The sequence below is a fragment of the Artemia sp. Qi Xiang Cuo genome, chromosome 15, assembly GCF_049724085.1.
Source record: "Artemia sp. Qi Xiang Cuo chromosome 15, ASM4972408v1, whole genome shotgun sequence".
Classification (NCBI taxonomy): Eukaryota; Metazoa; Arthropoda; class Branchiopoda; order Anostraca; family Artemiidae; genus Artemia; species Artemia sp. Qi Xiang Cuo.
In genome coordinates this window covers 22,508,881-22,536,035 of record NC_142808.1, presented here as the reverse complement: position 1 = coordinate 22,536,035, position 27,155 = coordinate 22,508,881, and the positions used below count along the sequence as shown (strand labels likewise).

The 27,155-nt window shown below is 36.6% G+C and overlaps 2 protein-coding genes across 5 annotated transcripts in view; one reads left to right on the top strand and one right to left on the bottom strand.

The window, feature by feature from the left end:
* Nucleotides 1–21,079, top strand: part of LOC148943455 (RNA-binding protein Musashi homolog 1-like) — a 141,459-nt gene extending 120,380 nt beyond the window's left edge. For all 3 annotated transcript variants that reach the window (XM_089101678.1, XM_089101679.1, XM_089101680.1), the window contains exons 2-3: nucleotides 1,167–1,374; nucleotides 19,046–21,079. In XM_089101678.1, coding sequence (XP_088957804.1) covers nucleotides 1,167–1,374; nucleotides 19,046–19,876 — 1,039 coding nt within the window. In that variant the 3' untranslated portion in view covers nucleotides 19,877–21,079. The remainder of the gene's footprint in view (nucleotides 1–1,166; nucleotides 1,375–19,045) is intronic.
* LOC148943454 (cytochrome c oxidase associated subunit FA4L3-like) overlaps nucleotides 1–27,155 on the bottom strand; it is a 153,756-nt gene that overhangs the window by 75,309 nt on the left and 51,292 nt on the right. The window lies entirely within an intron of this gene.

The following is a 27,155-nucleotide window of genomic DNA, read 5'->3' as shown; positions in this document are numbered from 1 at the left end:
CTTTTTACTTGCTATAGATTTCACTTAGCAACAGCAGGTAAATACAACAGGAACAAAAGAGTTAGGTTATTTGTTACCCTTTTTGGCATATGCTTAAGGAATATTAACTTAAACAACAGGTAAACGATATAAAAAATGAAAGCGTGGTAGAAATCGGAAAAAACTTGGAAATTTGAATGTACTTATTAATTATATTGATAGGAGAGGGGACATTGAAATAGGGTAGCAAAATAAAACATTACAACGGTAGGTGAATTCAACGAATCATGTTTCTACGTTTCTCTTACGCCTACTATAGGAAACGCAATTTTGTCACAAGCTATACGAAAAAATACTAAACTACTACTACTAACAACTCACTGGAGTACCGAGCCGCATGAGGCCAACAGAGCTGCGCATGCTCCTCTATCGCAATCTTTTCAGTTTTCCTCTTTTCATCCTCCCAAGAAGTTCCATTTTTCTATAAATCTTTTTTACCACCTCTGACCAACCCACTCTTACGACCTGCTTTCCGTTTGACCCTAGATGGATGGCTGAAAAAGACGATCTTTGGTATCTAGTCATCCTTCAACCGCAACACGTATCCTAGCCTTCTTAACCTTTCTTACATTATAGCCCTAGAAAGCAGGATAGAAGCACATTTTTCGTACATCCTACTGTTTGAAATACAGTCAACCAGAGCGGTATCCAAAACAATCCTAAAACCACAGCTCATATAATTATCCAGTAAGCTTATCGCAGATCATTTCTGGTCTTCGTTCTCGGTGCGAACAAAAAGCTCCTCCTACTTCTTTCTGCATTAGCGGGTTAGTCTGTTTCCGATTGTTTCCAACAAAGTACATTATTCGTAATAGCGGGTTTCCACTTGTTTCCGGTTAGATCACAGTCTGACTTGTCTACCCATGAAAAGATCTGATGCCGCCTATGTTTCTATCTGCAAAAACGTTCTCTGGAGCACTCGCACCTTGGTCCGGGTTTTTATAATGGGTGAGATAGGGAAAGATCATACTGGATAATTATATAAACTGTGCCTAAAACCTCCTCAGTTTGTAGAAGCGCTCAAGTTTCAGAATCATGCTTGACTACTGTCATCACTCGTACAATTTAATGCGTTAAATTATCTCTGTTGGTTTGTGTGTTTCAAATTTGTTTTCCCCATCTTGCAGACCTGCCATTAAGCAAGAAGAGTGTCAAGAACTGTCCATCTATAATGATTCCGGTGACTCTGGAAGATCTTCACCCAATGACCCCCCTCCAAATAAGCTTTTCGTTGGGGGGCTCAGTTGGCACACAACTGGCGAAAAATTGAAGGAATATTTTAGCCAGTTTGGTACTGTTCTTGACGTTTTGGTGATGAAGGATCCTCTTACTCAGGTAAGTTTTATTTCTGATTTTGTATTTTTGTTTTCTTGCTATTGCTTGATGACATGACAATGCTGTTTCTCGTTGACTTAAAAGTTAATTAAGTGGTATACTATCACCTACTACGATAAATATGTCAAGTATTATTATATAGGAAATCTTCAACCTATTCTTAGTGGATGTTTCCATAATCTTGTCATAAGGCTCAAGAGGGCGCTTCTAAAGAAAAATGTTTGAAGTCTGCTGTCGAGTATGTATGTTTGAGGAGACTGGACTAGTGCCCCCCCCCCCCCTACCTTTTTCCGGCAGATATTCATATTTTTGAGTTTTCCTATGGCCTAGTATCTAATACTTTCCATACAATTTGTTTTCTTTTTTCATTTTTTGTTAGAATTTTCCCTCTTTTCTACATAAATGACTGTTTGCATGGGAGCGCCTTTGGGATTGCATTTCATAAATCTTGATTCTTTACGAATGCCACAGAAATGTAAGTTAACGTCGTTTTTTCCACTTTTTAGAAGTTAATTTAACAGTTTCAATGTCACATTAAAAAAGAAACAATCCAAAAGTCAATATTTTTGGTCCAATTATTGCTAACAAAGATAAATATTGGGCCAACCAAGTTCTGTTTTGCATTACGAATAATTAAATTTATAACCAGTAAGAAATAACTTTCTCCTGAAAAGACTGTTAGACTTTCTATTTGTAATATCTCAAAGCTTGAAAACAGTAACAATACATTCATGAGAGTAAAAATTATACCATCAAGAAATATCTAGAATCCAGACACATATTTTTTATAAGTTACTTTATTTAAAGCAGGGAATGAAGGCAGGTAGTAATAAAGCGAAAAATGTTTGTTTCTTTTTCAAAACTTCCAGCTTCATTGCCATGTCCACAAAAGAATGTTCTGTACAGATAAAGAACGTGCACCAGAGCTTTATTCGGGCTATGGTAAAAAGGAATTTTGAGTCCAAAAAAGGTTACCCCCCCCCCAAAAAAAAAGAAGCTATTTTTACTAGCCTTTTACGTCTTTAAAATTTCGGGTACGTCCTTAGATTTTGGGAACATTATGTTCTCTTTAGATTCATAGGCCTTTGGTGGCTTAAAAATCCAGCATTAGTGCTTTCTAATGCTCACCCATATTTGCCGATGATCGAATGGAAATCAATAAATTCCTTCTGCTAAAGCAAAGATATATGGAAGACCCTGTATATATGTAAATGCAAGGTTTCTATCCATTGTAAACGCATATCGAATATATCCTATCTTAGAAAGGAAGCCATCAAAATTACCTTATTCAATTATTCAGTAATAATTTTCAATTTGACTGAAGCCTCATATCAACTATGCCAAACATACTCTGGAGGTGTGTTGGGACTAAACAAGGGTGCATTTGCCTTCAAAAAATGTAAGAAAAGGGCCTTTTGAAAGATTTAAAAAAAAAATTATATCTATACAGATACATGATAATGTTATGAGGTGTAGTATTTCAGTAGTATTTGTCCATTGAGGGTGTCACGTGCTGGTGTAAAGATAGAGGGGTGCGTACTTAAGAAAAGGCCCAAGACCCGTGGGGTAAACTTTGCTACATATTTACAAGTAAACCTAATATTTTTCTCTGAAGAGGCTTTCAGATTTTCTTGAAGTTGTGGATAATAAAATTTTACTTTCTATTAAAATTAGTTTTTTCCCTTTCATTTTATCCTCAAGAAAAGGTTGCTTTGCAAATCTTATCCTTCTGGTATATAAGTAAAGAACGATATTGGCACAATGTATTTTTTTTTTTTTTTTTTTTTTTTTTTAGACCAGGGAACATCATGTAGAAAGAGTTGTCGTAGAAACTTCGAAAAGGGCTCATTCGATTGGAAATTGGAGTGGCTTTTGCCCTTCTTAACAGTCGAAAGTGACCGGAAGGCAACTAACAGTCCTTCCACGACCACCTTTTCGCCAAACACATTTAATCTAAGTTTTGAGATTGCCATTTTGTTCAGAATTGTTGATTTCCAAATGGAAATTAGGTTTTTGAGGAGGAGACTCTCCCACAACCCTCAGGACAAGGCTTGTAAGTTATGCCCTGGCGGCATATAAGATTTTTTATAGAAAGTATTGTCGTGGAAGCTTCAAAAAAGGCTCATTCGATTGAAACTTCAAAGGGCTAGTGCCCTTTTTAATAGTCGAGTGATTTGAGGCCAACTAACCCCCCTCTCACGCCCACATTTCCCCCAAACATATCCAATCAAAATTTTGAGATAGCTATTCTGTCCAACGTAGTTGAAAGTTCTAGAAATTAGGTCTTTGAGGATGACACCCCCCCCCTCACAGCCCTCAGAGCAAGGGTTATACGTAATGCCCAGGGGGCATATAAGGTTTTTTTTATAGAAAGTGTTGTCATAGTAACTTCAAAAGGGTTCATTCGATTGAACATTGAAGGGACTACTGCCCTTATTAATAGTTGAAAGTGATTTGAGTGCGACTAACACCACTTAAACGCCCACCAATTATCCAAACACATCCAATCAAAATTTTGAGATAGCCATTTTGTTCAGAGTAGTTGAAAGGTCCGGAAATTATATCTGATGATAACACTCCCCCACAGCCCTCAGGTTAAGGGTTGTAAGTTGTGTCCTGGGGGGCATATAAGGTTTTTATTGAAAGCTTTTTATTAATAATCAAAAGTGATCGGAGGGCAACTAACCCCCCTCGCAAGCCCAGCTTTTCCCAAAACACATCCAATCAAATTTTTAGATAGCCATTTCGTTCAACGTAGTTAAGAGTTTTAGAAATTAGGTCTTTGATGATGATAACCCCCTCAGAGCCCTCAGGGCAAGGGTTATAAGTTGTGCCCTGGGGGCATATAAGGTTTTTATAGATAGTTATATTGTAGGAACTTCAAAAAGGGATCATTCGATTGGAAATTAGAAGGGCGTGTGCCCTTTTTAATAGTCAAAAGTGATTGGAGGATAACTAACACCCCCCACACACCAACCATTTTCCACGTACAGACGCATCCCATCAAAATTTTGAGCCATTTTTTTGAACGTAGCCGAAAAGTTCGGAAACTCTATTTTTGAGGATGACAATCCCCCCACAGCCCTCAAGGCAAGAGTTGCAAGTTATGCCCTGGGGGCATATATATTTTTTTTTTTATAGAAAGCGTTGTCGTAGAAACTTCAAAAAGGAATCATTCGATTGGAAATTGAAACGGATAGTGCTCTTTTTAATAGTCAAAAGCTATTGGAGGGCAAGTAACCCCCCTCTCACGCCCACTATTTCCCCAAACACATCCAATCAAAATTTTGAGATGGCCATTTTGTTCGACGTAGTTTAAAGATCCGGAAATTATGCCTTTGAGGATGACAACCCCCTCACGGCCCTCAGAGCAATGGTTATAAGTTGTGCCCTGGGGCATATAAGGTTTTTATAGAAGCGTTGTCATAGAAACTTTAAAAGGGCTCATTCGATTGGAAATTGAAAGGGCTAGTGCTTTTTAATAGTCGGAATTGATTGGAGGGCAACTGACCCCCCTCTCACGCCCACCATTTCCCCAAACACATCCAATCAAAGTTTTGAGATAGTAATTTTGTTCAACGTAGTTGAAAGTTCTAGAAATTAGGTCTTTGAGGATGACAACCCCCCTCACAGCCCTCAGGGTAAGGGTTTTAATTTATGCCCTGGGGGGATATAAGATGTTTATAGAACGTGTTGTCGTAGAAACTCAAAAAGGGCTCATTCGATTGAAAAGGCTAGTGCCCTTTTTAATAGTCGAAAGTCCCCCTCCCTCGCCCACCCTCCCCATTTGCCCATTATGTTTAAAAACTAAATGTTGCCTTAAGGTTAAATCCAAATAAACTGTGTTAATGCTAATTCTCAATGAGGTATCTCAGCAGTATCCCAAGAATGACTGAGGGTATTATGTTCAAACTTTCGGCCAGATGCCTTCCCAAGGCCAGAAAATAATTTGTAATTTACTGAAAAAAATACAAATGAATGTACATTGTCAGTTTAATATACATATGCTGATATTTATTAATCAAAATGTTAATAATATTTGATTTATTAAAGTTATAAAAATGAAAACATTCATTTTTTTTTTAGTAAGGTGCAAATTACGTTCTGGCCTTGGGATGGCATAGGGGCTTTAAGCCCTATGGTTGTTAATTTCTGCTCGTTTTGAGTTTGACTCGGTTATTTATTATAATTCCTGTTCGTTTTGGGTTTCATTTATTTATCGATTCTGGCTTGTGGTAGTTTTACGCTTGGTAGATTATTTGATTTTATTTTTGCTCATTTTTGGTTTAATGGAGTTCTTTAGTTTTCTTTGAAAAACTTATTTTGTGGAAAAATGTTTTTAATTAATTTCATAAAGAAACAATTGAGGAAAGTGGATAATGATGTATTGTTCGATTTTTGGTTATAATGCGGTAATAATCCAGTGAGAAAAATTTTCTGAAGAATTTTATTCGTAGATTGTGCCCTCCCGTATGAACGAAGTTGGTCGAAGTTCAGAACGAAGCTGATCGGCCCTTTTTCGAAGTTGAACGAAGTTTGTCCACCTTTGAACGTTGCACATTTTTTTTGTTAATGCTAAAACGTTTCGGAGACCCCCGTCTTCACCTGATGTACGTCACAAAGCTTCATTTATTCCGTCACGCCTGGCACATCGGATTATACTTGGGCAAATTTCCACTGCGCCACACCTCATGCCGTATATTAAGCAATTCCACCATGTTCCACCTCTTCCCTGTGTGGTACACATTAGGGGCGTCGTTTGAGGGGGGCAAGGGGGCAGTTTGTCGTCCAATAATTTGGAGAGAAAAAATTGGTCTAAGGCCCATGGCCTTGACTATCCGAAAATCCTGGAGTTACGCCCTTGGTACACATCCGCTGTGCGTGGCACATGCCATATGGTTTATATGACTTTAAATTGCAACATTTCTCTGATTTATCGTTATTAAGTCGGAATTCATTCAAGAACATTTAACTTTTCCCGTAATCAGAAAGTAATCATTTAAATTTTATTAATCTAAACATACCCCAGATTTTATTGTAGTTCCAAATCACAGTATAAAGATATAGCAGTAAGATTACCGCAGATAATTTCTGGCTCTTCATTCTTGGTGCGAAAAAACAGCTCCTCCCACTTATTCTTGCATTAGCGCGTACAAACAGCTCCTCTCATTTGATCTGCCATCAGCGGTCCAATTACCCTGGAACACGTATTTCGGCAGAAACTTTCTCAAAATACCTTTGAGACCAACTTAAGACTTCGAAACCTACTTTTAATTCCTAAAAACATCTAATAATAACATTGCACTACTAATTATCGATTTTCATATATGTATTGGAATAAGTTCATTTAAAATTAGTTTCTTCAAAATTTATTGTTCCAACGTTGAAGCCAAGTTTCACGTTCAAGAGAAATCTGACTTGTCTACCCGTGAAAAGATCTAGTGTTGCTTATGTTTCTACGTTCTCTGGAGCACTCGCACCTCGGTCCGGGTTTTTATAATGGGTGAGATAGGGAAAGATCATACTGCCTATAATTTATATACTGTGTTCCAAATGAACCAGTTATCAAAGTATCAGTGTTTAAGACTTTCATTTAGTTTTAACCGCTCAATGGAAATTAGAATATAATCAATTCTCAGCATTTCAATTCCCTCTATAAATTGTACTTAAATAGCAATTCTAAATGGTATTTCTTTGGCATGGATTCAATTTTATTCTTTATGCTTCACTTAATTATTCAGATTATCTGCCGAAAGGAAGCACTCCAACTAAACAGTTAAGTTTTTGTAATAATTACTATTTTCTATGCATAATTCAACGGTTATTAGCTGAAGAGGTTATCTGCTCCGGTGAATAAAAACACAATTGACGGCAACTTTTTTAACAACATTCTAAAAACTTACTTTTTTTGTTGCGTTGAAGTGACGCAACTTTCTTTGCATAAGAAAGGAATAAATTGACAAAAACAAATTGACGCTAAGAATTGAATTTAGATTCAGGTATTGCCAAAAATCAAGGTTGTGGATTAGGGCCAAAACTCCAAAATCGGAAAGTTATAACGAAATTTGGAGTGACAAAGAAATAAATAAGTTCAAGTTCATTTTTCTTTTTTTTTTCAAAATCTTTAGGCCAAGCTAATGTGTCAATAAATTCTGTCTTGTGAATCGCTTCAGACATCAGAGTAAATTTTGATTTGGGTTTGTCTACTATAAATGTCTTTTTTAGTTATTCTTCACAAATATGTATTCTTTATATAGTTTTGTATATCCTCAAAGGAGGACTCGAACCTACACCCCTTATGAATTTGACCTTGATTGATTTGGTTTCAGACTTATCGATGTATCGTTTTCAACTGAAAACTGATGGAGGGGGCTGCATTTACATCACTCATTTTTATTCTTTTTGCAGATATGGCTACATATGCAAGGTAGGAGCAAAACTGCTATTGAAAATACAATGTTGGGGAGGGGTGAGACAATTTTCTCCATAGTCATGTTGGCTAATGCAATTTGTTTTTACTTGCCTTCATTTCAAAGGTTTTCAACTATGTGACTGGTTCATCTTCATCTGTGCTCATCTTTGTTTTATCTTTTTTCATTTTTGTTCTGTATTCATCATGTTCATGTTCATCTATAATTTTGCAATTCTTGTGCTTTCGAGTTTCTACTCCCCTACAGTCTTCTGAAATATATTCCTCGAAGTTTTGGCTCTGAATAAGAATTAAATTACGACAAAAAAAACACGCAAAAATGTTGTCTCTGTCCACGCTTTACAATTGCAAACTTAGATTTACTGGTTATAGCTAAAAGGAAGAACAAGTTAGATTTTAGACTTAAATTATCCGTAAAAGGGAAAAGCAAGTACTTCCACTTTTTCTGTGTCTGGATCGAGTCGTATACGGTCGCATAATAAGAGCTGCTATTATTTTCTTTTTTTTATATATTTTGTTACATATTCCTAGTATTCAAATCAACATTCTCTATTTATTTAATAAAAAACTGATTCTTTTACACCCTATCTAAAAAAACTGTTTTTTATTTTAGATTATTCATGTCTGCTGTTCTTTGAAAGGCTGCACGTAAGGCATTTCACATTCATACGAATTTGTAAGGTCGAATCATGCTGGGAACTGATTTTGAAAATCTCACAGGAATTGCATTTTCAATTACCTTTTCTAATACCCTTGCGCTTATTTACATACATCAAATAAGTTTATACACAATATAGGGTTCTCTCCGAGAGGGAATATTTTTAGTTTCAATTTTGTTCTTTAGAGGGATGGGAGCATTGACAAGTATTTTTTCCCGCCCCTCCTTGTGTTAGGTCATACAGTAAGATATATGGACTGACCTTGGGGGTTACCCAGTTTCAAAAAATGATATACATCATGTGGAGCGTACCATGGGCGGTTGAAGTGTGCCACGTGGGTGTTAGGTGACGCTGAGTGATGGGAGGGCCTACGCACGATGTGATGTCCCCATTGGGGTGGAATTGGTGGTGCTTTTGGATCTACCAAGTGTTAAGAGTGCGTAACCCCTCGGACTGACCAACACCGTACATCAGAGGAGGAAATTCAGCAATAGGGTTCAATGCTTTTTCCATTTTTTTCACAAATCCTCTCATGGAAAAATGTCGGATTTTTTTTCTGTATTTATTTTGGCACAAGTTAGTACTTTAGTTTCGAAAACATTAGTAAGTTAAGGTTTTAGTGATCTTGAGTGCGTTCACGGTGGAAATTTCAATTTAATATGTGTTTAATAAGAATTAGCCTAAATGTGAAACTGGAACAACCTATTCTCTGGTTCTCCGCGGGTAAACCCGGGGCTTTTCTAGTTTATGAAATTCATTACGAAGCTAATTTTTGATCGTTCAAACTGCTAGTTCGCTCACCTAGAACGAAAAATTTAATTATTATTTAATACTATTAGCATTTTGTCGCACCGAGAATCCGCTCTTAAGTGAAACTAGCTTTCGTTTTCATATAATTTACCGTGTTTTCGCTATTTGAACGACTTTTTCCACTAGTAAATGTAAGAACCTACGTGTGCTGTGAGGGAACACAAACACGACGTTTACACAAACGCTTACAAAAACGTGGCGTTCATAGTCTGGATAAATTCTGTAACCGTGATTCATCCCATGCTAGACCCCACAAACAGATTTAAACCTGTTGAGTAAGATTGTAATTTCTACCACAGTTCACTTGTGCAATGATTCGGCTTTTTATATTGGTTTCTCAATTACACATGGTGTCTGATTACCGTTTTTTGTTAGTGTTTCGACGTTCTCTTGGGCTTAGCTGTGACTTTGCGGGTCAAATATGTCAGGCGAGCATTTGTTGGAAATCAACTTCCGTAGTGATATGATTCGACTGACTGATTTTGAATTATTTATTGATGTAGCAGAATGAATTTCTCACGTTTTTGTGTACGGTACTCTGCAATTTGAGCTAATCCCAGAAACTTAAATTGAACGTTTGGCGATATGACAGTTGAAACAGTTTTCCGCAAAACATTGATATATACCCTGACGGAGGGACCAGGGACGTACGCAGGGGGGGGGCTCCGCCCCCCCGAAATCTGATGGTTTTTTTTCATTTTCCCATAATTTTCGGATTTTTCTCACTGAATAATGGATTTAAAGGATTTGCCCCCCCCCCCGAAACAAATTCCTGCGTACGTGCCTGGGAGGGACGTACGCAGGGTGGGGCCCCACCCCCCCCCTTGAAACCCTATAATTTCTGGGTACTTATTATTCGTTTTTGTTTTTTTTATTCACACCCCTATCCCCCCGTCCCAAATATCCTTTATACGTGCCTTCCCTTAAGTTTGTTGCATTTAAAAAATCTGTTACGTTCCACTCATGAAGAAACAAAGTTTAAATTTAACGACTCAAAATTTTAATGTTTTTGACTCAAGAACATTTTGCTATTTGAACTTCCTTTAAAATTCCATACAAAAGAACCAATCATTGTTTTTACTAGCTCAAACTTTATGGTAGAAAGTAGCAACAATAGGTAAAAACAACAGCAAGCAAGGAGCGTTCTGACATACGCCTAGGAGCGTTCTGACATGCGCCTAAGGAGTAAGCACAAGAACCTTATGTGATTGGCTAAAAAAAAGTAATGATTAACATACAAGAAAATAAACGATGGAATTAATTCGAGGGGCTACCCACTTTTTGGCACCTGGTGTACATCTAGGTCACGTGTACCACACAGTTCGGTACTATCCCATTATCCGGGCCTCTAAAAAGTCAAGTTTGGTTAAAGCTAATGAAGTAAAATGAAATAGGATGAATATATAATAGTTTAGAAACAAATTTGGGCTATATATTTGCACAGTAGGGTGAGGGGGTAAAGCATTGTATATATTAAATACGTAACCTAACCTAGGTACCCTTCCCCTCCCCCATAAACCCCCCAAAAACCACAGTTTAATATTGTATTCGCAATGAAAACCGTGCTATCATTGCCTGCTCTATAACAGTTAAGACGTCAAAAACGGGTTTTATCATTGCCTAGTCTATAGTGATTAACCCGAGAGGCCCGGATAATGGGAATGTACCCACAGTTCTACCACGGTACAACTCCCGATCATATGGTGTACTCGATTTCAGAAAGTTGGCTCCCCTTTGTATTAAACCAGACTTCCAACGCCAAAGTGTAGGATGATAATCTCTTTCTCTTTGTTCCAGCTGACAAACCATTTTTTTTTCCTTGATTAAGATCGATGCCCTTTCTTGTAGGTTTAGTTCTTATTTATGGAGGTAAGAAATTCTACTTCCCAGAAGGATCAGCAAAAAAATTTGAAGAATCCAGCCTAACATGCATTTTATAACTTATAGATAATCTAAACTTCTAAAGATCCATCGTAGGGATATAATCTTAATATAGGGCATGGCTATATACAAATTGGGTACTTGTTAAGAATCCAGAAAATACGCGAGAACTGAAGTTTCGTTAATGCTAATGAAATAAAATAGAATAACAATATAATAGTTCAGAAACAAACTTGGGTTATATATTTGCACATTAGGGGGTGGTGGTGGTAAAGCATAGCATACATTAAATACGTAACGTAACCCAACCTAGGTACCTTTTAGTCCCCTTAAATCCCAAAAAACTAAAGTTTAAAACATTTCCCGGAGTGAGAAACCCTTTGTTTATACAGCGTCTCATAAGTACCGGGTAATGCCTATCTGATCCGCAATACAATTCTCGCGTATATTCTGGATTCTTAACAATTACCAAAAAATGGTTATGAAGCATATATGTAAATAAATATGAAAATATAAATAAATATAGATAAAGAAATTAGGAGTGGGAATAACCTTCCTCCCTCGATAATTGGGGTCGATCGTCTGAGGCAATATATAAATCATTCAAACAATTTTTGACAATGGAAAAACTGTTATTCTTTAGAAAAATAGTTTTGTACCTAAGCCAGCCCTATAGGTTGAAATAATGACGCTTTTCGATGGATATTGCTGAACCAGCTCTGCTCTACGAAAAGTTGTCGCTATTTAAAATTTTGTGTCGACTGTCATTTTTTTTTTAGCCGATAGTTTGTTTGTAGAAGTATATGATATACACTTCGTAACACTAAAAGCTTTTATGGCACGGTTAATAATAAAAAAAAGTATACACAACCATGTAAATTTTAATAAAAAATACACCCTTAAATTCAAAATATAATAAATTTACCACGTTTTTTACCAGGCTGGTAAACAATGGGTCATGGCGGATTTTTTTTATAAAGCTAACCCTAGGATTCTCCTATTTAGGCACGTAAGTGAAAGTATGTGGAGGGAAAAAGCATCGACGAATTATATGAAATATAACCATGAAATTTTTCTAATGGAGTGACTGACAATTTTTCTAATGGAGTGGGATAGTAAGATCCCCTCGCGGTGTATGTCCTTGTGCCCAAAAGGACGCGCCCTCTGTTTGGATATTTATCCACTGATCTCGTTTTATGTTTTAAGATCTTTCAAATTATCAAGTTTATGGGGGGGGCTGAGAACGGGAAGAGAATTTTGCGTAAATATATTGCACCCTTGTGGATTTCTTAGAAAATAAAACACTAGATTAAATGCGACCTACTATTCCAGGTTTTTTTCAGTGTTTCAATTAATGTCTTGTCTCTGCTTGCATTTTGCAAGGAAAATGCTAATTTAAAGGGAAATGAAAAAAATTGAAAATGTAAATGATTTTTTTTTGTGGAATTCTTCCTAGACTACGGTATCTGTGTCCTGGCAACATGAATATTCGTTTTTCTATTGTTTTAGCCCTGTCGTTTTGAGAAAGTTGTCTGGTAGATGATCCCAACTAACAATCGCCCTTTTGTTGTCGTTTTTATTTCATTTAAGTTCTCTAAGTAAATTATTATCGTTTGTTTTGTCATAATTGTTAGCACTAAAATATGTCTTGGTTATGCTTTTTTCGGGAGGGGGTGTCAATTGAGGCATGATTTTACGATGAATTTAATTCAGGTTGAGTTTTATCTGTAGAAGATATATTAATGTATTCATGCATTTTCTGTTGAATCACAAAATGTGATTCAACAGAATCACACAAAATGTTTATATATATATATATATATATATATATATATAAAACTAATAATAAAATGACAATTTTACCATAAATCTAGGTTTGACAGCTAAGATGGACCAAGAGTCTCAATATTGGTAATGTTGTATATTGGTTTACCATTTTATTACCATACGATATGGTAATATTGGTTTGACAGCTAAGATGGGCCAAGAGTCTCAATATTGCCATTCTTATTTAAAGTTTGTAAGCTGTCGTTTCTCAACCTTTTCATTATCTTGACCCCCCCACCAGAGAAAAATGAAGGTAACAAAGTGGCATCTTTTGTCCCAGTAAATAAAAATTGTGCCGTTTTTTTTAACGAGAGCCCAAGTGTCTCATTAATTATTGATTAATACTGTTAATTAATTTCTTTACATCAGCTAGTTGATAAATAAGAGGTTTCTTATTTTATTCAAAAGCGTTTGCTTTCTTCGCACAAACTACGATCCCTTGTCCATAAAATCCTTATCTGCAGTTAAGGCCATGTTTCCCCTTCTGAAGCATCGGTGCTATTGCACGCGAAACTTGAAACTAGCCATGTTCTTTACATCTGTTCAACAATTTGCAAACACCTGGCTTGCATACTGTCTTTAGATTTCGATTGGATTGATGGGTTCGTAAATAAGTAGCTAAGCTATGTAAGAAGTAACGGTACTTGTTTAGAATCCGGGCAACACGCGAGAAGTGAAGTTTCGTTAATGCTAATGAAATAAAACAATAGGATGAAAATAAAATAGTTTAGAAACAAATTTGGGCTATATATTTGCACATTGGGGGGGGGGGGGGTGAAGCAAAGCATATATTAAATACATAACATAACCTAGGTACCTGTTTTTGCCCCTTCAACCCCAAAAATCTAAAGTTTAAATTTTTGTCACGGAATGAGCAATACCTCGATAGGCAGCGAAAACCTGTTTTCATATAGCATCTTTGAGATTTCGACGCAGCCTTTCTCGCGTGTCGCCCGGATTGTAAACAAGTACCGAAGTAAGTTTATTTGTTACTCTCAATAATGCAACAATAAATACGGAGTAAAGAACAAAAAATAATATAACCCGCAAGGAAACACAATCCTGAAACAGCCAAAAAAAAGGTATAAGTAAACCTAAGGTAAGTAAAGGATGGGGGACAGGGTTGCCACCCCTAGTGATTTATCGCTATTTCTAGTGGTTGTTTTATTACAAAAGAATCACTAAATCAACTAAAAAATCCCTAAAGTCTAGTGATTCTTTCTCACCTGATGGAAATCCTGGTAGGGTGGGGGGGTACTTTTGTTTCCTTGGTTCTTAGTGTTGTCTAATTTCACTATTTGCAATCACCTGCAATCTGCCTTAAAAACATTTACAGCTGTCCGAACATAAAAGTATTAGCTAGCAAATCAAATCGTTAGAAAAAATTCATTGGGAATTTTAAACGTAATATTGAGTAGCTGATAATGCAGCTTTATTCGATAACTAGCAAATCAAATCGTTGGAAAAAATGCATTGGGAATTTTAAACGTAATATTGAGTAGCTGATAATGCAGCTTTATTGCATAACTTAATTGAAAAAAAAAATGGAATACTACGTTCCAAACTTAGATAAAAGTAGACGCGACTGCCAATATTTTTGTTGTTGTCAAATTCTTTTGTTGATTTCCTACTAAATGTTTTCAGTGTTAATCTTGAATTTGTTAATTTCCAGCGCGATTAACACGCCTCTGATAATTGTTCCTTACAATTCAGTTTTCTCGGACTAACAGAAACTTGTTAGTTTACAGCACAGTTCATATAATTATCCAGTATGATCATTCCCTATCTCGCCCATTATAAAAACCCGGACCGGGGTGCGAGTGCTCCAGAGAACGTAGAAACATAAGCGGCGTCAGCTCTTTTCACGGGTAGACAAGTCAGACGCGAAACAATCGGAAACAAGTGGAAACCCGCTATTAATAACTGCACGAAGAAATGGGAGGAGCTTTTTGTTCGCACCGAGAACGAAGACCAGAAATGATCTGCGATAAGCTTACTGGATAATTATATGAACTGTGGTTTACAGTTTGACTATGGAAAAAGCATTAAATTTGTATTGCCAAATTCCTGGTAGGTATAAAAATGAACGCTGAAGGTTTCTATTTTCGAGCGAAAATACATTGAAGGCGCCCAAAAACTGCTTTGAAAAATTGTGATGATTTGTCTAAATCAGTGTACAGTCATCTAAAAAGAAGTGTCAAAATGGTGCAGTTGTGCCCCATCTGGCAACACTGAAGAAAACCTCAATTACTGAAAACTTGTTCATTGCAGGGAATGTTTTCCAACTTTCTACGACCCTGTAGCAGCTGCTATACCCGCGTAACGACCAGTAAACAATTATGTGAAAAGATTCTGACCTTTGTTATTCTGTCTACTGGGCGAGTCTGCATTCTTCGAATTTACATCTGTTGTAAAATCCCCCTCCGTCTAAAATTCTCCCTTTCTTTGTTCGAAACGCCTTGCCAATCGCTTGCTCTGATTTCATGCATTCAGTAACGGAACCTTCGACCCATCTCCTGTGTGCTTGGGGGGATTAGTTTTCTATTGGTCTTCAAAGATACGTATTGATTGATTTTCCAAGCGATTAAAAACATTAGAACTGTTCAAGGGGTTACCCGTTTTCAGAAATTGTGTATAATGTATAAGGATGGTTGCCATGCGTGGTGTGAATAGGTATCGCGTGGTGAATGTGTGTCAAGATTGGTGGACAGTGGCAATCCGAGATTTACACCAGGGTGTGGAATGAACAGCCCCAACGCAAACGTATCTCCTTATTTAACCTTGAATTATACAAAAATTTGGATTTTAAAGATTTAAAAAAAATAAACAGCATTTATATTTGTACTAATAATTTAGGCACGATTTTGTACGAACATTTCATTGTTTTACAACGAAATTTAAAAACTAAATGTTATGCTATATTGGGCATTTTGTGTGCAACTAACACTCCATCAAGAGAGCATGTTTGTACATGTTTGGCGCATGTGAAGGATTTATTTCTGGTTTGTGGGGGATTTATGGAAGCAGTAAAAACAGTCGACAAGTATGAAAAATAATGGACGTCATGCAGTTTTTTTGGGGGGGGGGATTTTATAGAAGAATTTCCGCATCTAATAATCTAATATCTAAATATATCGATGTATTTTTCAATAAATAATGTCATAATCGATCTTTGTTCTCTTTACGTATCTGGTGAATTATTTACGCTCATAAGATGATCTATTAATCAGTTTGGTAGTAAAAGGGTATAAATAAAATATCATTTGCTAGTTTTCTTGTAGTTTATTTGTTGCAATTGTTTCTTGACGTTAATCAGTATGGAGCTCTCCAATTTTGGAGATCTAAATTAATGGTGTTAGCAAACAATGATTGGTTATTTATCTTGAAATATGATACCAAATTGTCAACATGATTAGTTTCCTCTTTGATTACTCAACGGCTTGAGCCAAAGCCCTTAAAAGCGGAAAAATCGAAAACGAATGTGTACATAGACGATATCATTTTTTCAGCAATTTCCTGAATAAGCTTCAACCTATTGGTTCGATGCACCTGGACCTTGGGGATTGGGAACGTAAAATTGAATTAGAATATTTGTGATTTTGAATCCTCAGAGAAGATCGAGGAAAACGTAGGGAGTGAGTGTACAGTGGCCTATTTGTCCCATTTTTTAGTCAGACCGACCCCTATCCATGGCTTCCCTGTAAGGAAAGGGTGTATTTCGTGACTTATTTTTCCAGTATTCATTCTTATATCAGTCATGGGATGATGATCAGGGGGTAAATATATACCATCATATTATTGAGTAACAACTAAAGTGAATATACCATTTGATGCCTTTTTTTATGCTGATTACGGATATAATATCATTATATTCATTATACAAATTACGAATCATTTCTATCAGAAATGAATTTTAGCCCCCCCCTATATATGCCAATTCAGGGTATATATTTCTACATTAGGGGGGATGGGGTAAAATTTAAACTTGCCTCCCATTTACATCAGAAATAAAATTTGCCCCCCCCTTAATGTAGAAATATATACCCTGAATTGGCATATATAGGGGGGGGGGGCTAAAATCAGCATAAAAAAAGGCAAAGAATGGTATATTCACTTTAGTTGTTACTCAATAATATTATTTGGTATATATTCACCGATCAGGGATGATGATCATAGTCATGGGTGGTCACAGCCAATTAGGGGAATTAGTAACAAGACGGGCTTTGAGGCCCAAGTAATCTAAATATTTTGTCGGGGTGCGGTATTCGGGATAACTCGTAAGGAAAACATCAGGCCAATTTTGAGGGAAACTCCTATACTTCCGTTGCATGAGGGTGCAGATATAGTCATACCCATCTTCTTGTCCCTAATTGGATCCCCTCATGCACGTACACAATTGGGGTTGTGGACGTGATCTATCCCCTGTATTTTATTACTTCTCATATATTCTCTTATATTTTGGCATAGTTCTGTCTTGTCGTTTTCTTCTGCCTTAGAAATGTGATCCCTACCGAAACAAAAAAAATTATGAGCAGACAACGGAATCCGGTACCATTATTAGATAGCAAGAATGTTCCGTTAAAACTCGCTCCTATTTCATTTTGCTTAAAGGATCCCCTTTAGGCTGATTAAATGCGTCATTAGTCTATTGTCAAAAATTGAGAACTATACACACAGGAGAACACAACAGACTTCTCGAATTACCAAGCTGTAGTCTGAGTTTGGCCCTAGGTTATTCGTCATTGCTTAGCAGAATGTTGAATATCTCTATGGGGTTAGATCTTTGTCTGGAGCAGCAGATGCAGTTGAACCGTTCCTGTCCAATTGAACCAAGACTACAGAAAGAACAGTGGAGAAAATTCGGTAGTGTTGTATTAGCTGGAACCCTCGCGATATATTATATAGGGAAGATACTTAAGAAACTAGTCGAACGGGTTTCTTTCAATAGAGGATTTGATTGAAAACCGTGGTTTGTCATTGCGTTTTGGGGTTTAGGGGGGGGGAGGCACCTAGGTTAGGTTGCGTATTTAATATATGCTATGGTTTACCCCACCCCCCTTGAGGGTAGAGAATTATGGAAATCAGCCCCCCCCCCCAGAACGGGTTGTTGTATTAAATGGTTTCTAACCTAACCAAAAATACCACTTAAATTTTTAATTAAAATATACCTACATTGTAATTAATTCTCTCGCGCTAATCTGATTATCACCGAGTACATTTTGAAATGCAGAAATAAACTGGTTCTACTCAGGCTAAGAACTTGAGTGGGGTGGCTATAAGAGATTAGTACCGACAGGGTTGCCACATGTAGCACAAAAGTGTTATTTTAGGACTTGTTCATTATGTGTAGCACTTTAGCACGTGCTTAGGGTTGCCTCCTGTGGCACGAAAGTAATATTTCAGCACTATCACAGTCAATTTTTTTTACTGTAACATCGAAAATCGCTGTGTAGCACGCAAATTTGGGAAATAGTTACACTAGAAACTGACCGTGGTGGCAACTCTTGAGTACCGAACAGTCGCATCGTTTTCTTCCAATGTTTAAAGATTACACTCATGCGAACTGTGAACTGGCTTACCAGTGCTTGCACAGAAAAAGCAGCGTGTTTGGCAAATATTTTAAATCTTTAAAACAAGGGGGACTTATTATATAGCAATTACTATACGGAATAATGAGTGTCAATCGACCAAACAGACGCCCAGTGAAAATTACAATCACACACTAACTGCTATCTGGAAGTGTTGCAAGTTTCAATAATTTATGAAAGTTATTGATCCTCTGTGGGAAAACAGACAAGAAGATGAGGTTACAGTCTCTTGGAAAAGTTTCTATCCTTGTAGATTATGAAAAGGTTTAATAAGAAAACCGGAGTCACGTTGCTTTAATCACTTTAAATCTATAAACCGGGTCTTAATTTATTAAATGCTGTTACTATCATTTAAAAAAATGGTACAACTTGCAAGGTCCAAAAAGGTATAATTTTCGCTAGCCAGTTATATTGGTTTTTAGCGTAAGTAGGTAGTTCAAATGCGGCATGACACTAATGGCCTTTTTCTATTTCAGAGAAGTCGTGGTTTTGCATTTATTACTTTCCAAGAAGCCAGCACAGTTGATAAAATCCTCGCAATTCCATCGCATACTGTGGACGGTAAGAAGATTGACCCCAAACATGCAACGCCAAAGAATAAAGGGAAGCTAGCTGCAGCTGTTGCTGCTGCTGCCACTGGTCGCACGCGAAAGATTTTTGTTGGTGGTGTTAGCCAAGACACAACTAATGAGGAAGTCAAAGCATATTTTAGCCTATTCGGCAAAGTGCAAGAAGCTGTAATGCTTATGGATCAGCAGACAAAACGGCATCGTGGATTCGGGTTTGTCACTTTTGATGATGAAAATGTTGTTGATAGAATCTGTGATATTCACTATCACACAATAAAAAATAAAAAAGTGGAATGTAAAAAAGCCCAACCAAAAGAAGCTGCAGCAGCTATACAAAGTCAAGTACTGGCGGCAAAAAGACAAGCTGCACTGAATAATCTAGCATTGTTAAATCCAGCTGCATCTTTTGGGTTGATTAATCCTCAGCTGGCTATTGCCCAAGCCCAAGCTCATCTAGCTGCAGCTCAATCTGCAGCAGCAACAAAATTACTAAGCTCATATGCACCTTTAACAAGCTACAGATACTCTCCATATCCGCTGCCAGGTTTAGCTGGAGCTCAAAATGTTGCACCACAACTTGGTCAAAATTTTCAGCTTGCGCCAATGGGAGCAACACCACAGGTTACTGCTGCACCAACTCTTCCAAGTGTTAGCTTGGCAAATGTGGATATGTCCAGTTTCCAGGCTATTGATTGGAGCAATATTTATGGAGGATTTAGTGGGATCTACGGAAATTAATGAAGTGAGTTGAATAGAAATGTGTGTCTCGAGTTTATCATTTGTGCCATTATGTACGGCAACTTCTTGTGTTATCGTCGATAATTGAGTGATTTACTTCTGATTTTCTTATAGCAATAAGGAAATGTATTTACATTTTGCAGCAAACGAAATTGATTTACTTTTGTGCAGCAATAAGTGCAGCTCAAAACTTACTGAAATCGGGCTTGTGATGGTGTACTTAGTTTTTTACAGTATTAGTGTCATTTTTCTCCGTCTTTCTTGCCGTTGGTTGGAAAATTCGAGATTAAGCCAACAAGTTGCAGCAGCTGATCTCACGTTCTATAAATATGAATGAAAGTACGTTTCTTTGTGAGGAGGGTGATCCCTCATTCTGATTTTTTTTTCTTTCTTTTTGATTATTGTTCTTTTTTCGGTTGTTATCATTCACGACCATTAGCTACCTCTTTTTTCCCCAAACTTCTCTTCTGTAGGAGCATCAATGCATTAAAGGTTTGATACTTAATATACAAAGCTGGTTTCCAGGGTTGCCATGGTAAATTCTTGTTATCCTTTTTTCACGAATCTCATGTTTCAAAACGCCAATACTTATAAAATTGAATAAAGTGGGTCAGGAATACAATTCACCAAATATATCCACCTTTTCCATATGGTGACACAATTTTTTTTTTTTTTTTTTTTTTTTTACGCATCAATAGTTGGTTTATATGCATTTTTGTTAAAACCCTGTACCCCTCACCCCACCTTGATACGGCCTTGGATAACATAATGGATTTTTTCTAGTCCTTGATAATGTATCACGAAATAGTTTGGGTACACTTTTCATCATTTGAGATCTTGACAGAATCATCAGTTACGCCTGCACAAAACGGCAACGAATCCTTTTTTCTAATATTCACTTTTGAATTTTCCCATTGTGGAAGCTTTCAGTTTTAACTTAAGTGAATTTGAATGTTTAGATCTAAGCAGTGGTATAATTGCAACAAAATCCTGGAGGGGGGCAAAGTTGGAGCCAAACTTCCCAAATCAAGGGAAAATGACAGTGAAAACTGAAAATGAGCCATATAGCACCATAGAGGTAAAGATAAACTAAAAAAACTGATCCGTTTCTTTGGATGCCTGAATTATGTAGACTTATCTTAGTTTTGACAATAATTTTGAATAAACTAAACTTCAGCTTGGGGGGGGGCAAACTAGGGTACGGGGGGGCGAGGCCTGGGAGGGTCATTTGCCCCCTCCCCCTGCCCCATAGCAAATTAAGCCCCATGGATCTACGAGAAATGACTTTGTTTTACATTTGTATCCCTTGGAAGAAATATATATATATATATGTATATATGTATATGTATATGTATATATATATGTATATATATATATATATATATATATATATATATATATATATATATATATATATATATATATATATATATATATATATATGCCTCTAATTTTAATTTGTTTCCACATAACGTTTACACGAGAACCTTGTTTGTGCTCTGAGTCATAGATTTCTTTGAGTGGAAAGAAGGAAAATCCATTGTAAAGTTGAAAACGACTGCTGCTTTGCGGCAAAAGACATTTTATTGTGAAAGAGAAGGGATCTGTGTGTCTAGCACTTTTTCCGCAATAAAGTCGAGTTTACATGAAGCGTTGACTTCAGACACGTGCAGGCATCATTTGATTATGCACTGGCGGGTCCAGGGGGGGACCTCGGGCCCCCAAGACTGTTTCTGGTGCCCTCATTCCTTTTTTTCTGTTTTTCACTCTTTTTTTTAAGTAAATTTGTCTTTTTGGTCAATTATTGGCACCCTTGTCACATTCCCCCCTCCCGCCGTAGATTTTTCCTATGTGCGCCCTTGTAAAATTGCCCCCTCCCCCAAGATTTTCCTCTAGATCTGCCCATGTGATGATAACCTATGTATGCAGCAAAATCGAAAAAAAATTGCCTGGAAAGAGATTTATTGGGTTTTCCACTCTCTGAAAAAATTTCCCTGGTTCACAGGTTGGAATTGTAAACGACCGTTTGTATAAAATCAGTTTTGATTAATCAATATTTTCGTAATCTATTAAGGCTTATGATTCCTCTGAACCTTTCGATTTTGTGACAAGTCTGTTGTAACTTGCACCAAAAAGACAAAAATGTCTAAATCATTAGATTTAGTTTCGGATACATCCTAGTTGCGTCAGTTCACAAAAATTTAGCGTAAAAGGCAAAATATATTTTTCTGTTAAGGCGCAATTTTGTTCAATGTTTTTTTTTATGAAAATACCGGAAAAGGTATTTCAAAGAAAATACCCCTATAATGTCATTCGGCAGATGCATTCAGTTGAATCTCATCTATCAAATTATATCGAAATTGTCTTATGGTCGAATGTTAGACCACGAGGCCATGGAAAAATAACGTGCAAAACTTGCTGAGGGATTATTTAAGGAAGCCAGTTTTGTTTTCTTTTCTTTTTTTTCAGCGTTGAGTGCCAAATTAACCTGACTCGATTATGGGTTCTTATGCATCACTTGAACCTATGCACTGTGATTGGGAGTATATAGATGTTCATCCTTGCCCCTTGCCTTGTACCTGGAGTAGTAACCTACTCACTCCTTTTGAGTCTCAATATATTTATATACTCCTTTGTAAATGAGCCATTCACTTGCCAAATCGGCAGACTCCTCAAAATAAACTGTAGAGAAATATATCTTGACTATATTATACAAGTCATTTAGTGGGGAAAACTTGCCTTTTCTCTGTGGCATGGTTGAATTTTTTATCGAGGGGGGTGGGGGGGGCACCAAAATAATGTAGAAGGGGGTTTATCACCCGTGCAATATGTCTAAAGGTCTGAAATAAGGTTTTTCCTTTTGCCAGCATTTTGACCTGTATATGGTCAAATTTCCTTTTACCTGTATATGGCCTTGGATTGAGGGTGAACAACGTGTTCAAAAAGTAGTTGGTTAATTTAATAAAATATGAAAAATAAAACAAATGAAATTTAGTAAAGAAAAAGGACCGGAAAATATCACAGAGCCTACTCGAGTGAATTTCTAAAATAGAAGTTTAAATGGGACGAGATTGTAAAATGCGAAAACAAAAAGGATAAAAAAAACAATAGAAAATAGAAAAAAATAGAATAGAAAAAAACGATAAAAAAATAATTTTAATATGGTTAAATTCATTGTGTCTGTTTGTTTATTGATCGTTATTAATATTCAATTTCATTATGGGCTGTGAAGTCAGTAGCTGAACTGCTGCTTGGACAATAAAGTGAAAAGAAACAAAAAAGGAGTTAACCGATCTTGACTATGTGGATGGCTTAAATACCCCCAAAACTAAAAAAAGGGTAAAACTCATCACAATTTTGACCTGGGTTTATTGACTTGATATATCACCGGTAGTGTTTCTTTCTTTTTTATAATTTTGTTTTGTATATCGCAAGTTGTGTCGATGTCTTGTAAATTTTTATATTCAAAAATAACACGATATGATGCATAAACAGCCTTGTTCTTTTCCTTAATATAGCATCACCTTACAGGTAAGTAGTTGATAAATAAATGCTTAATGTTGATTTCAAAGAGTATGGGTGACTTATAAAAGTGGAAAAATGGCGCTGGTGTTCACAAAAATATCAACACCATCTAGTGCTTGGCGTTCCTTGGTATTTCTAGAGTAATAATAGTGTAAATTAGTTTAACTGGCGAAATTACTGTAAATAATAAGTGTCTGATCTCAGTTTCTGAGAAAAACAGAATTAAGAAGCTTGAAAAATGCCAAGAAAGGTCAAATGCTGGATGGTGTTGGTGACTTTGTCGACGTTTGCGCCAGTATCAACTCTTACAAGTTGTCAATGCTCATTGATTTAGTTGATGTAGTTTTACTTGCCTACAGGATCGTACCTAGCTATTGTTTTTGGAAATTTTTCTAAAAAGCTCAACAATAATTTTTTCAGAGACTTATGTTGAAATACTCGCTTTATCTGTCGTTGACAACCTCCGGGTAGGTAAGGCTATTCTAGAAGGGATTTTGAGGGGTTGGGGGCAAGCCTTCCTGTAAAAAGCTGGAAAGGGCTCTACAGAACCCATAAGTATTTATTTTACATAAATTGGAACTAATTAAACTCTAAATTGGGAATCCCAGCCTCTCCTTATAGTTTAAATTAAATAGAATGTTCTCCAAGACTAGTCCATTGGACAATTGTCTTCAAGTTGGAAAAATATTGATCTTTTTTCGCCCTTTGCGGATAATCTTCTACGTTCTTCGCGTGTTAATATGCATATATGTAGTAAGTATTTTGAAAATACCATTATCATAAAAATTAGTGTTTTTGTCAACTCTTCGACCTTTCTTCCTCAGTTTCTCTGGGTACGATCTTGGTTGCCTATTTATGTGCATGGGGATGTGGTAGTCTTATCCAGTGGTCTGAAATTCCTAGATATTGTGTGTTTTTTTTTTTATTTACTTTTATATTATGGATGTGGCTTTTGTCAGGTTGTTTTGAAAATATATCCGAGGGTCTGGCCACTTTCTGTCACCTGGTGTACATCTCGAAGTGCCACGTGTACCACACAGTTCTGCCACGCTTGGCAAACTCACGGCACTTGGCACGTGCCTTCTGGTTTCTGGTATATGTGATTTCTGAAAGTTGATGACCCCTCGAATATAGCACCTAAAAAGAGCACTATTATTCATAGGCTACTTTATTCTGTAATTCATGCACCGTCTTGCTGTTTCTTTAACCTCGAATTCTCTTATCTATGTGAATAGCTTGTAGTTTTTTTGTTTTTTTTTCTAGTAAGGACAACTGACCCTGTACACCTCTTTGATTTTCTTTCGGAAAATGTTGGTACGTTTTATTATGCTTTTAAACTGACATTGCATTAGTTCTTGCGTCAACGAAGATCGACCGAATGGATTGCTCTTATTTTAATACATAAAAATGGGGATCGAAGACCCTGGTAATGGCTGTTTTATTTGCAGACAACCGTGCCTCAGACTCAGACAGGGACATTTCCCCCTAGCAATGGTTCAAAAGGATCATCTCCAGAAATTCCGATCATACTGGATTCGTGGAGTCTGAAAAATGGAGAGTTTTTTTGTGTTTGATCCTCCCCTCGTCTTCGAAAAATAACATGATCTTTCCCCCATCCACAAATATATTCACCTATAAGACAACCAAATGCGACACCAAAGTCCTTTAATTTTTCTAAAGGAGTAGAAAAGGGGAACTTTCCTCCAGCTGAGCTCCAGTTACCTCCAGGTGGTATCCCCAAAATACCACCTTTCATTTTCTTTAACAGACATTTCAGTCGCTAAAAGACTCGTGGCAAATTATTATTGCTTGGGCTGCGAATAAGCGTCATTCAAATTAGATTTTGGTGTCGTTCTGGTGAACCCCTGAAATACTCGCTAAAAGTCGTTATGAAAAGAATAAGTGCAAAACACGCCATCACCTGGGAGACGCCTTCACAGATTCTGGCTTCTTGCTGCAAAAGTTTCGGCTGTAATTCTTGCAAGAATTTTCGCGCCATGTTTTGCTGTAGAAAATTTTGCACCAATTCTGGCCATGAAGAAATTCCACTTTAAAGGTGTTAATGAATAAAATGATTCTTAAGATCAAACTAGAATAACGCAAGTTAGAAAACGAAAAGATAACACTACCCAAACGATGTACGTTTGTTGTCAGGATAGAAAACTCCTAAGTTCTCATAAAATATAAATACAATCTTCGAATTTTTGCTTAGCTTTTTTAATGCCAAATCGTAATTTTTGGGATATTTGGTTAAAGCTTTGGGCTACATTATTTCTCCAAAATCCTGTACACATAACCCCTAGGGCAGTTTTCCTTATTTAATTAGATGTACGTAGATGTAGATTAGTAGTCAACTTAATAGAACATTTGCTTTTCTTGTAGTTTTCATAGATAAATAAATAGCATGTAGTTATAATTATCGCTTTTGTTGTTCAATGTCTCTTCTTGTTACTCGAAACTAACGTAATTATTAAGCAGACTAAAACGTATATGGCTTATTCGTCAAGGTTGTTTTCAAAAGAATTCAAGATGGATTCGACATCTCACAGCTTAGGTAATATAATCGCGCTGATAAATGGTATTACTTTTTTATTTCCTGTACTTGGTAAGTTGCCGCAACTCCCTGCCAATCACATGAGTCTGCACAATGGGTACCTAAGTTTAGTATTCCTCTGGAGTATTTTTACAATCAAAGCCAAGGGGTTTCTAAAGGTCACAAGAGAGTAGAGAAGAGGATCGATTTTTGAAATACCATTTGCGTTACTGCAAATTACTTGTTTACGAATAAAAATTTCATGAATAAAAAACTCAAAATAACCGTTGCATTATAATGAGCGAAAAGAAATTTATCTGTCTTTGCCTTGTCAAATTGAATAAAAAAAGTCAAAAATCAGGGACATCCTTTGGGATTCGGCCTCCTGAAAGTCAAAATTCTCCCGATTCTCAGAGGTTCTGTTCAAATTATCAAAAAAAAATATTGTTGCCCCCTCATCCCCAAAAAAAGAAAACCTTAAGAAATGGAGGTCGGGTTGAAATAGTCGAGCAGTATGGAATAGGTGGTTTAAACCATTGTAATGAATTAGAAAAAAAAATGCTATAAAACAATATTTTTATGTGGTCATTCCATCTTGGTTCCTGTCTACATGAGCGCATACAATAATATAGTATAATATAATATAGTATACAATAATAATATTGTATAATATATACAATAATATAATATGCATAGAAAAAGTGCATACAATAGCCAACATGTCGAGGAAAAAGTTGGTCTTGTTGAGGGGAAGTTTAAACACCTGCGTGATAAATTAGACTATTGCTTAGATAATTTTGGAGACCACACTGCCTTCCCATGACGATAAAATAAAAGTTCAAATTAGGGATAAAATCCTTTTTAATAGGCAGTGTAGAAATTCACAAAAATACCAGATGTTTCGGTCACATATACTGTTACCGTCATCAGTAGTAAAACTAAACCACAGTTTATAGACAGTAAGCTTATCGCAGATAATTTCTGGTCCTCGGTCTCGGTGCGAACAAAAAGCTCCTCCCACTTGTTTCTACCTTAGCGGATTAGTCTGTTATCGTCAATCACTGAGAAATGGTTACCAAGTGCATTATTCGTAATAGCGGGTTTCCACTTGTTTCGTGTCCAAGAGAAATCTGACTTGTCTACCCGCGAAAAGATCTGATAACGCCTATGTTTCTATCTGCAAAAACGTTCTCCGGAGCACTCGCACCCCTGTCCGGGTTT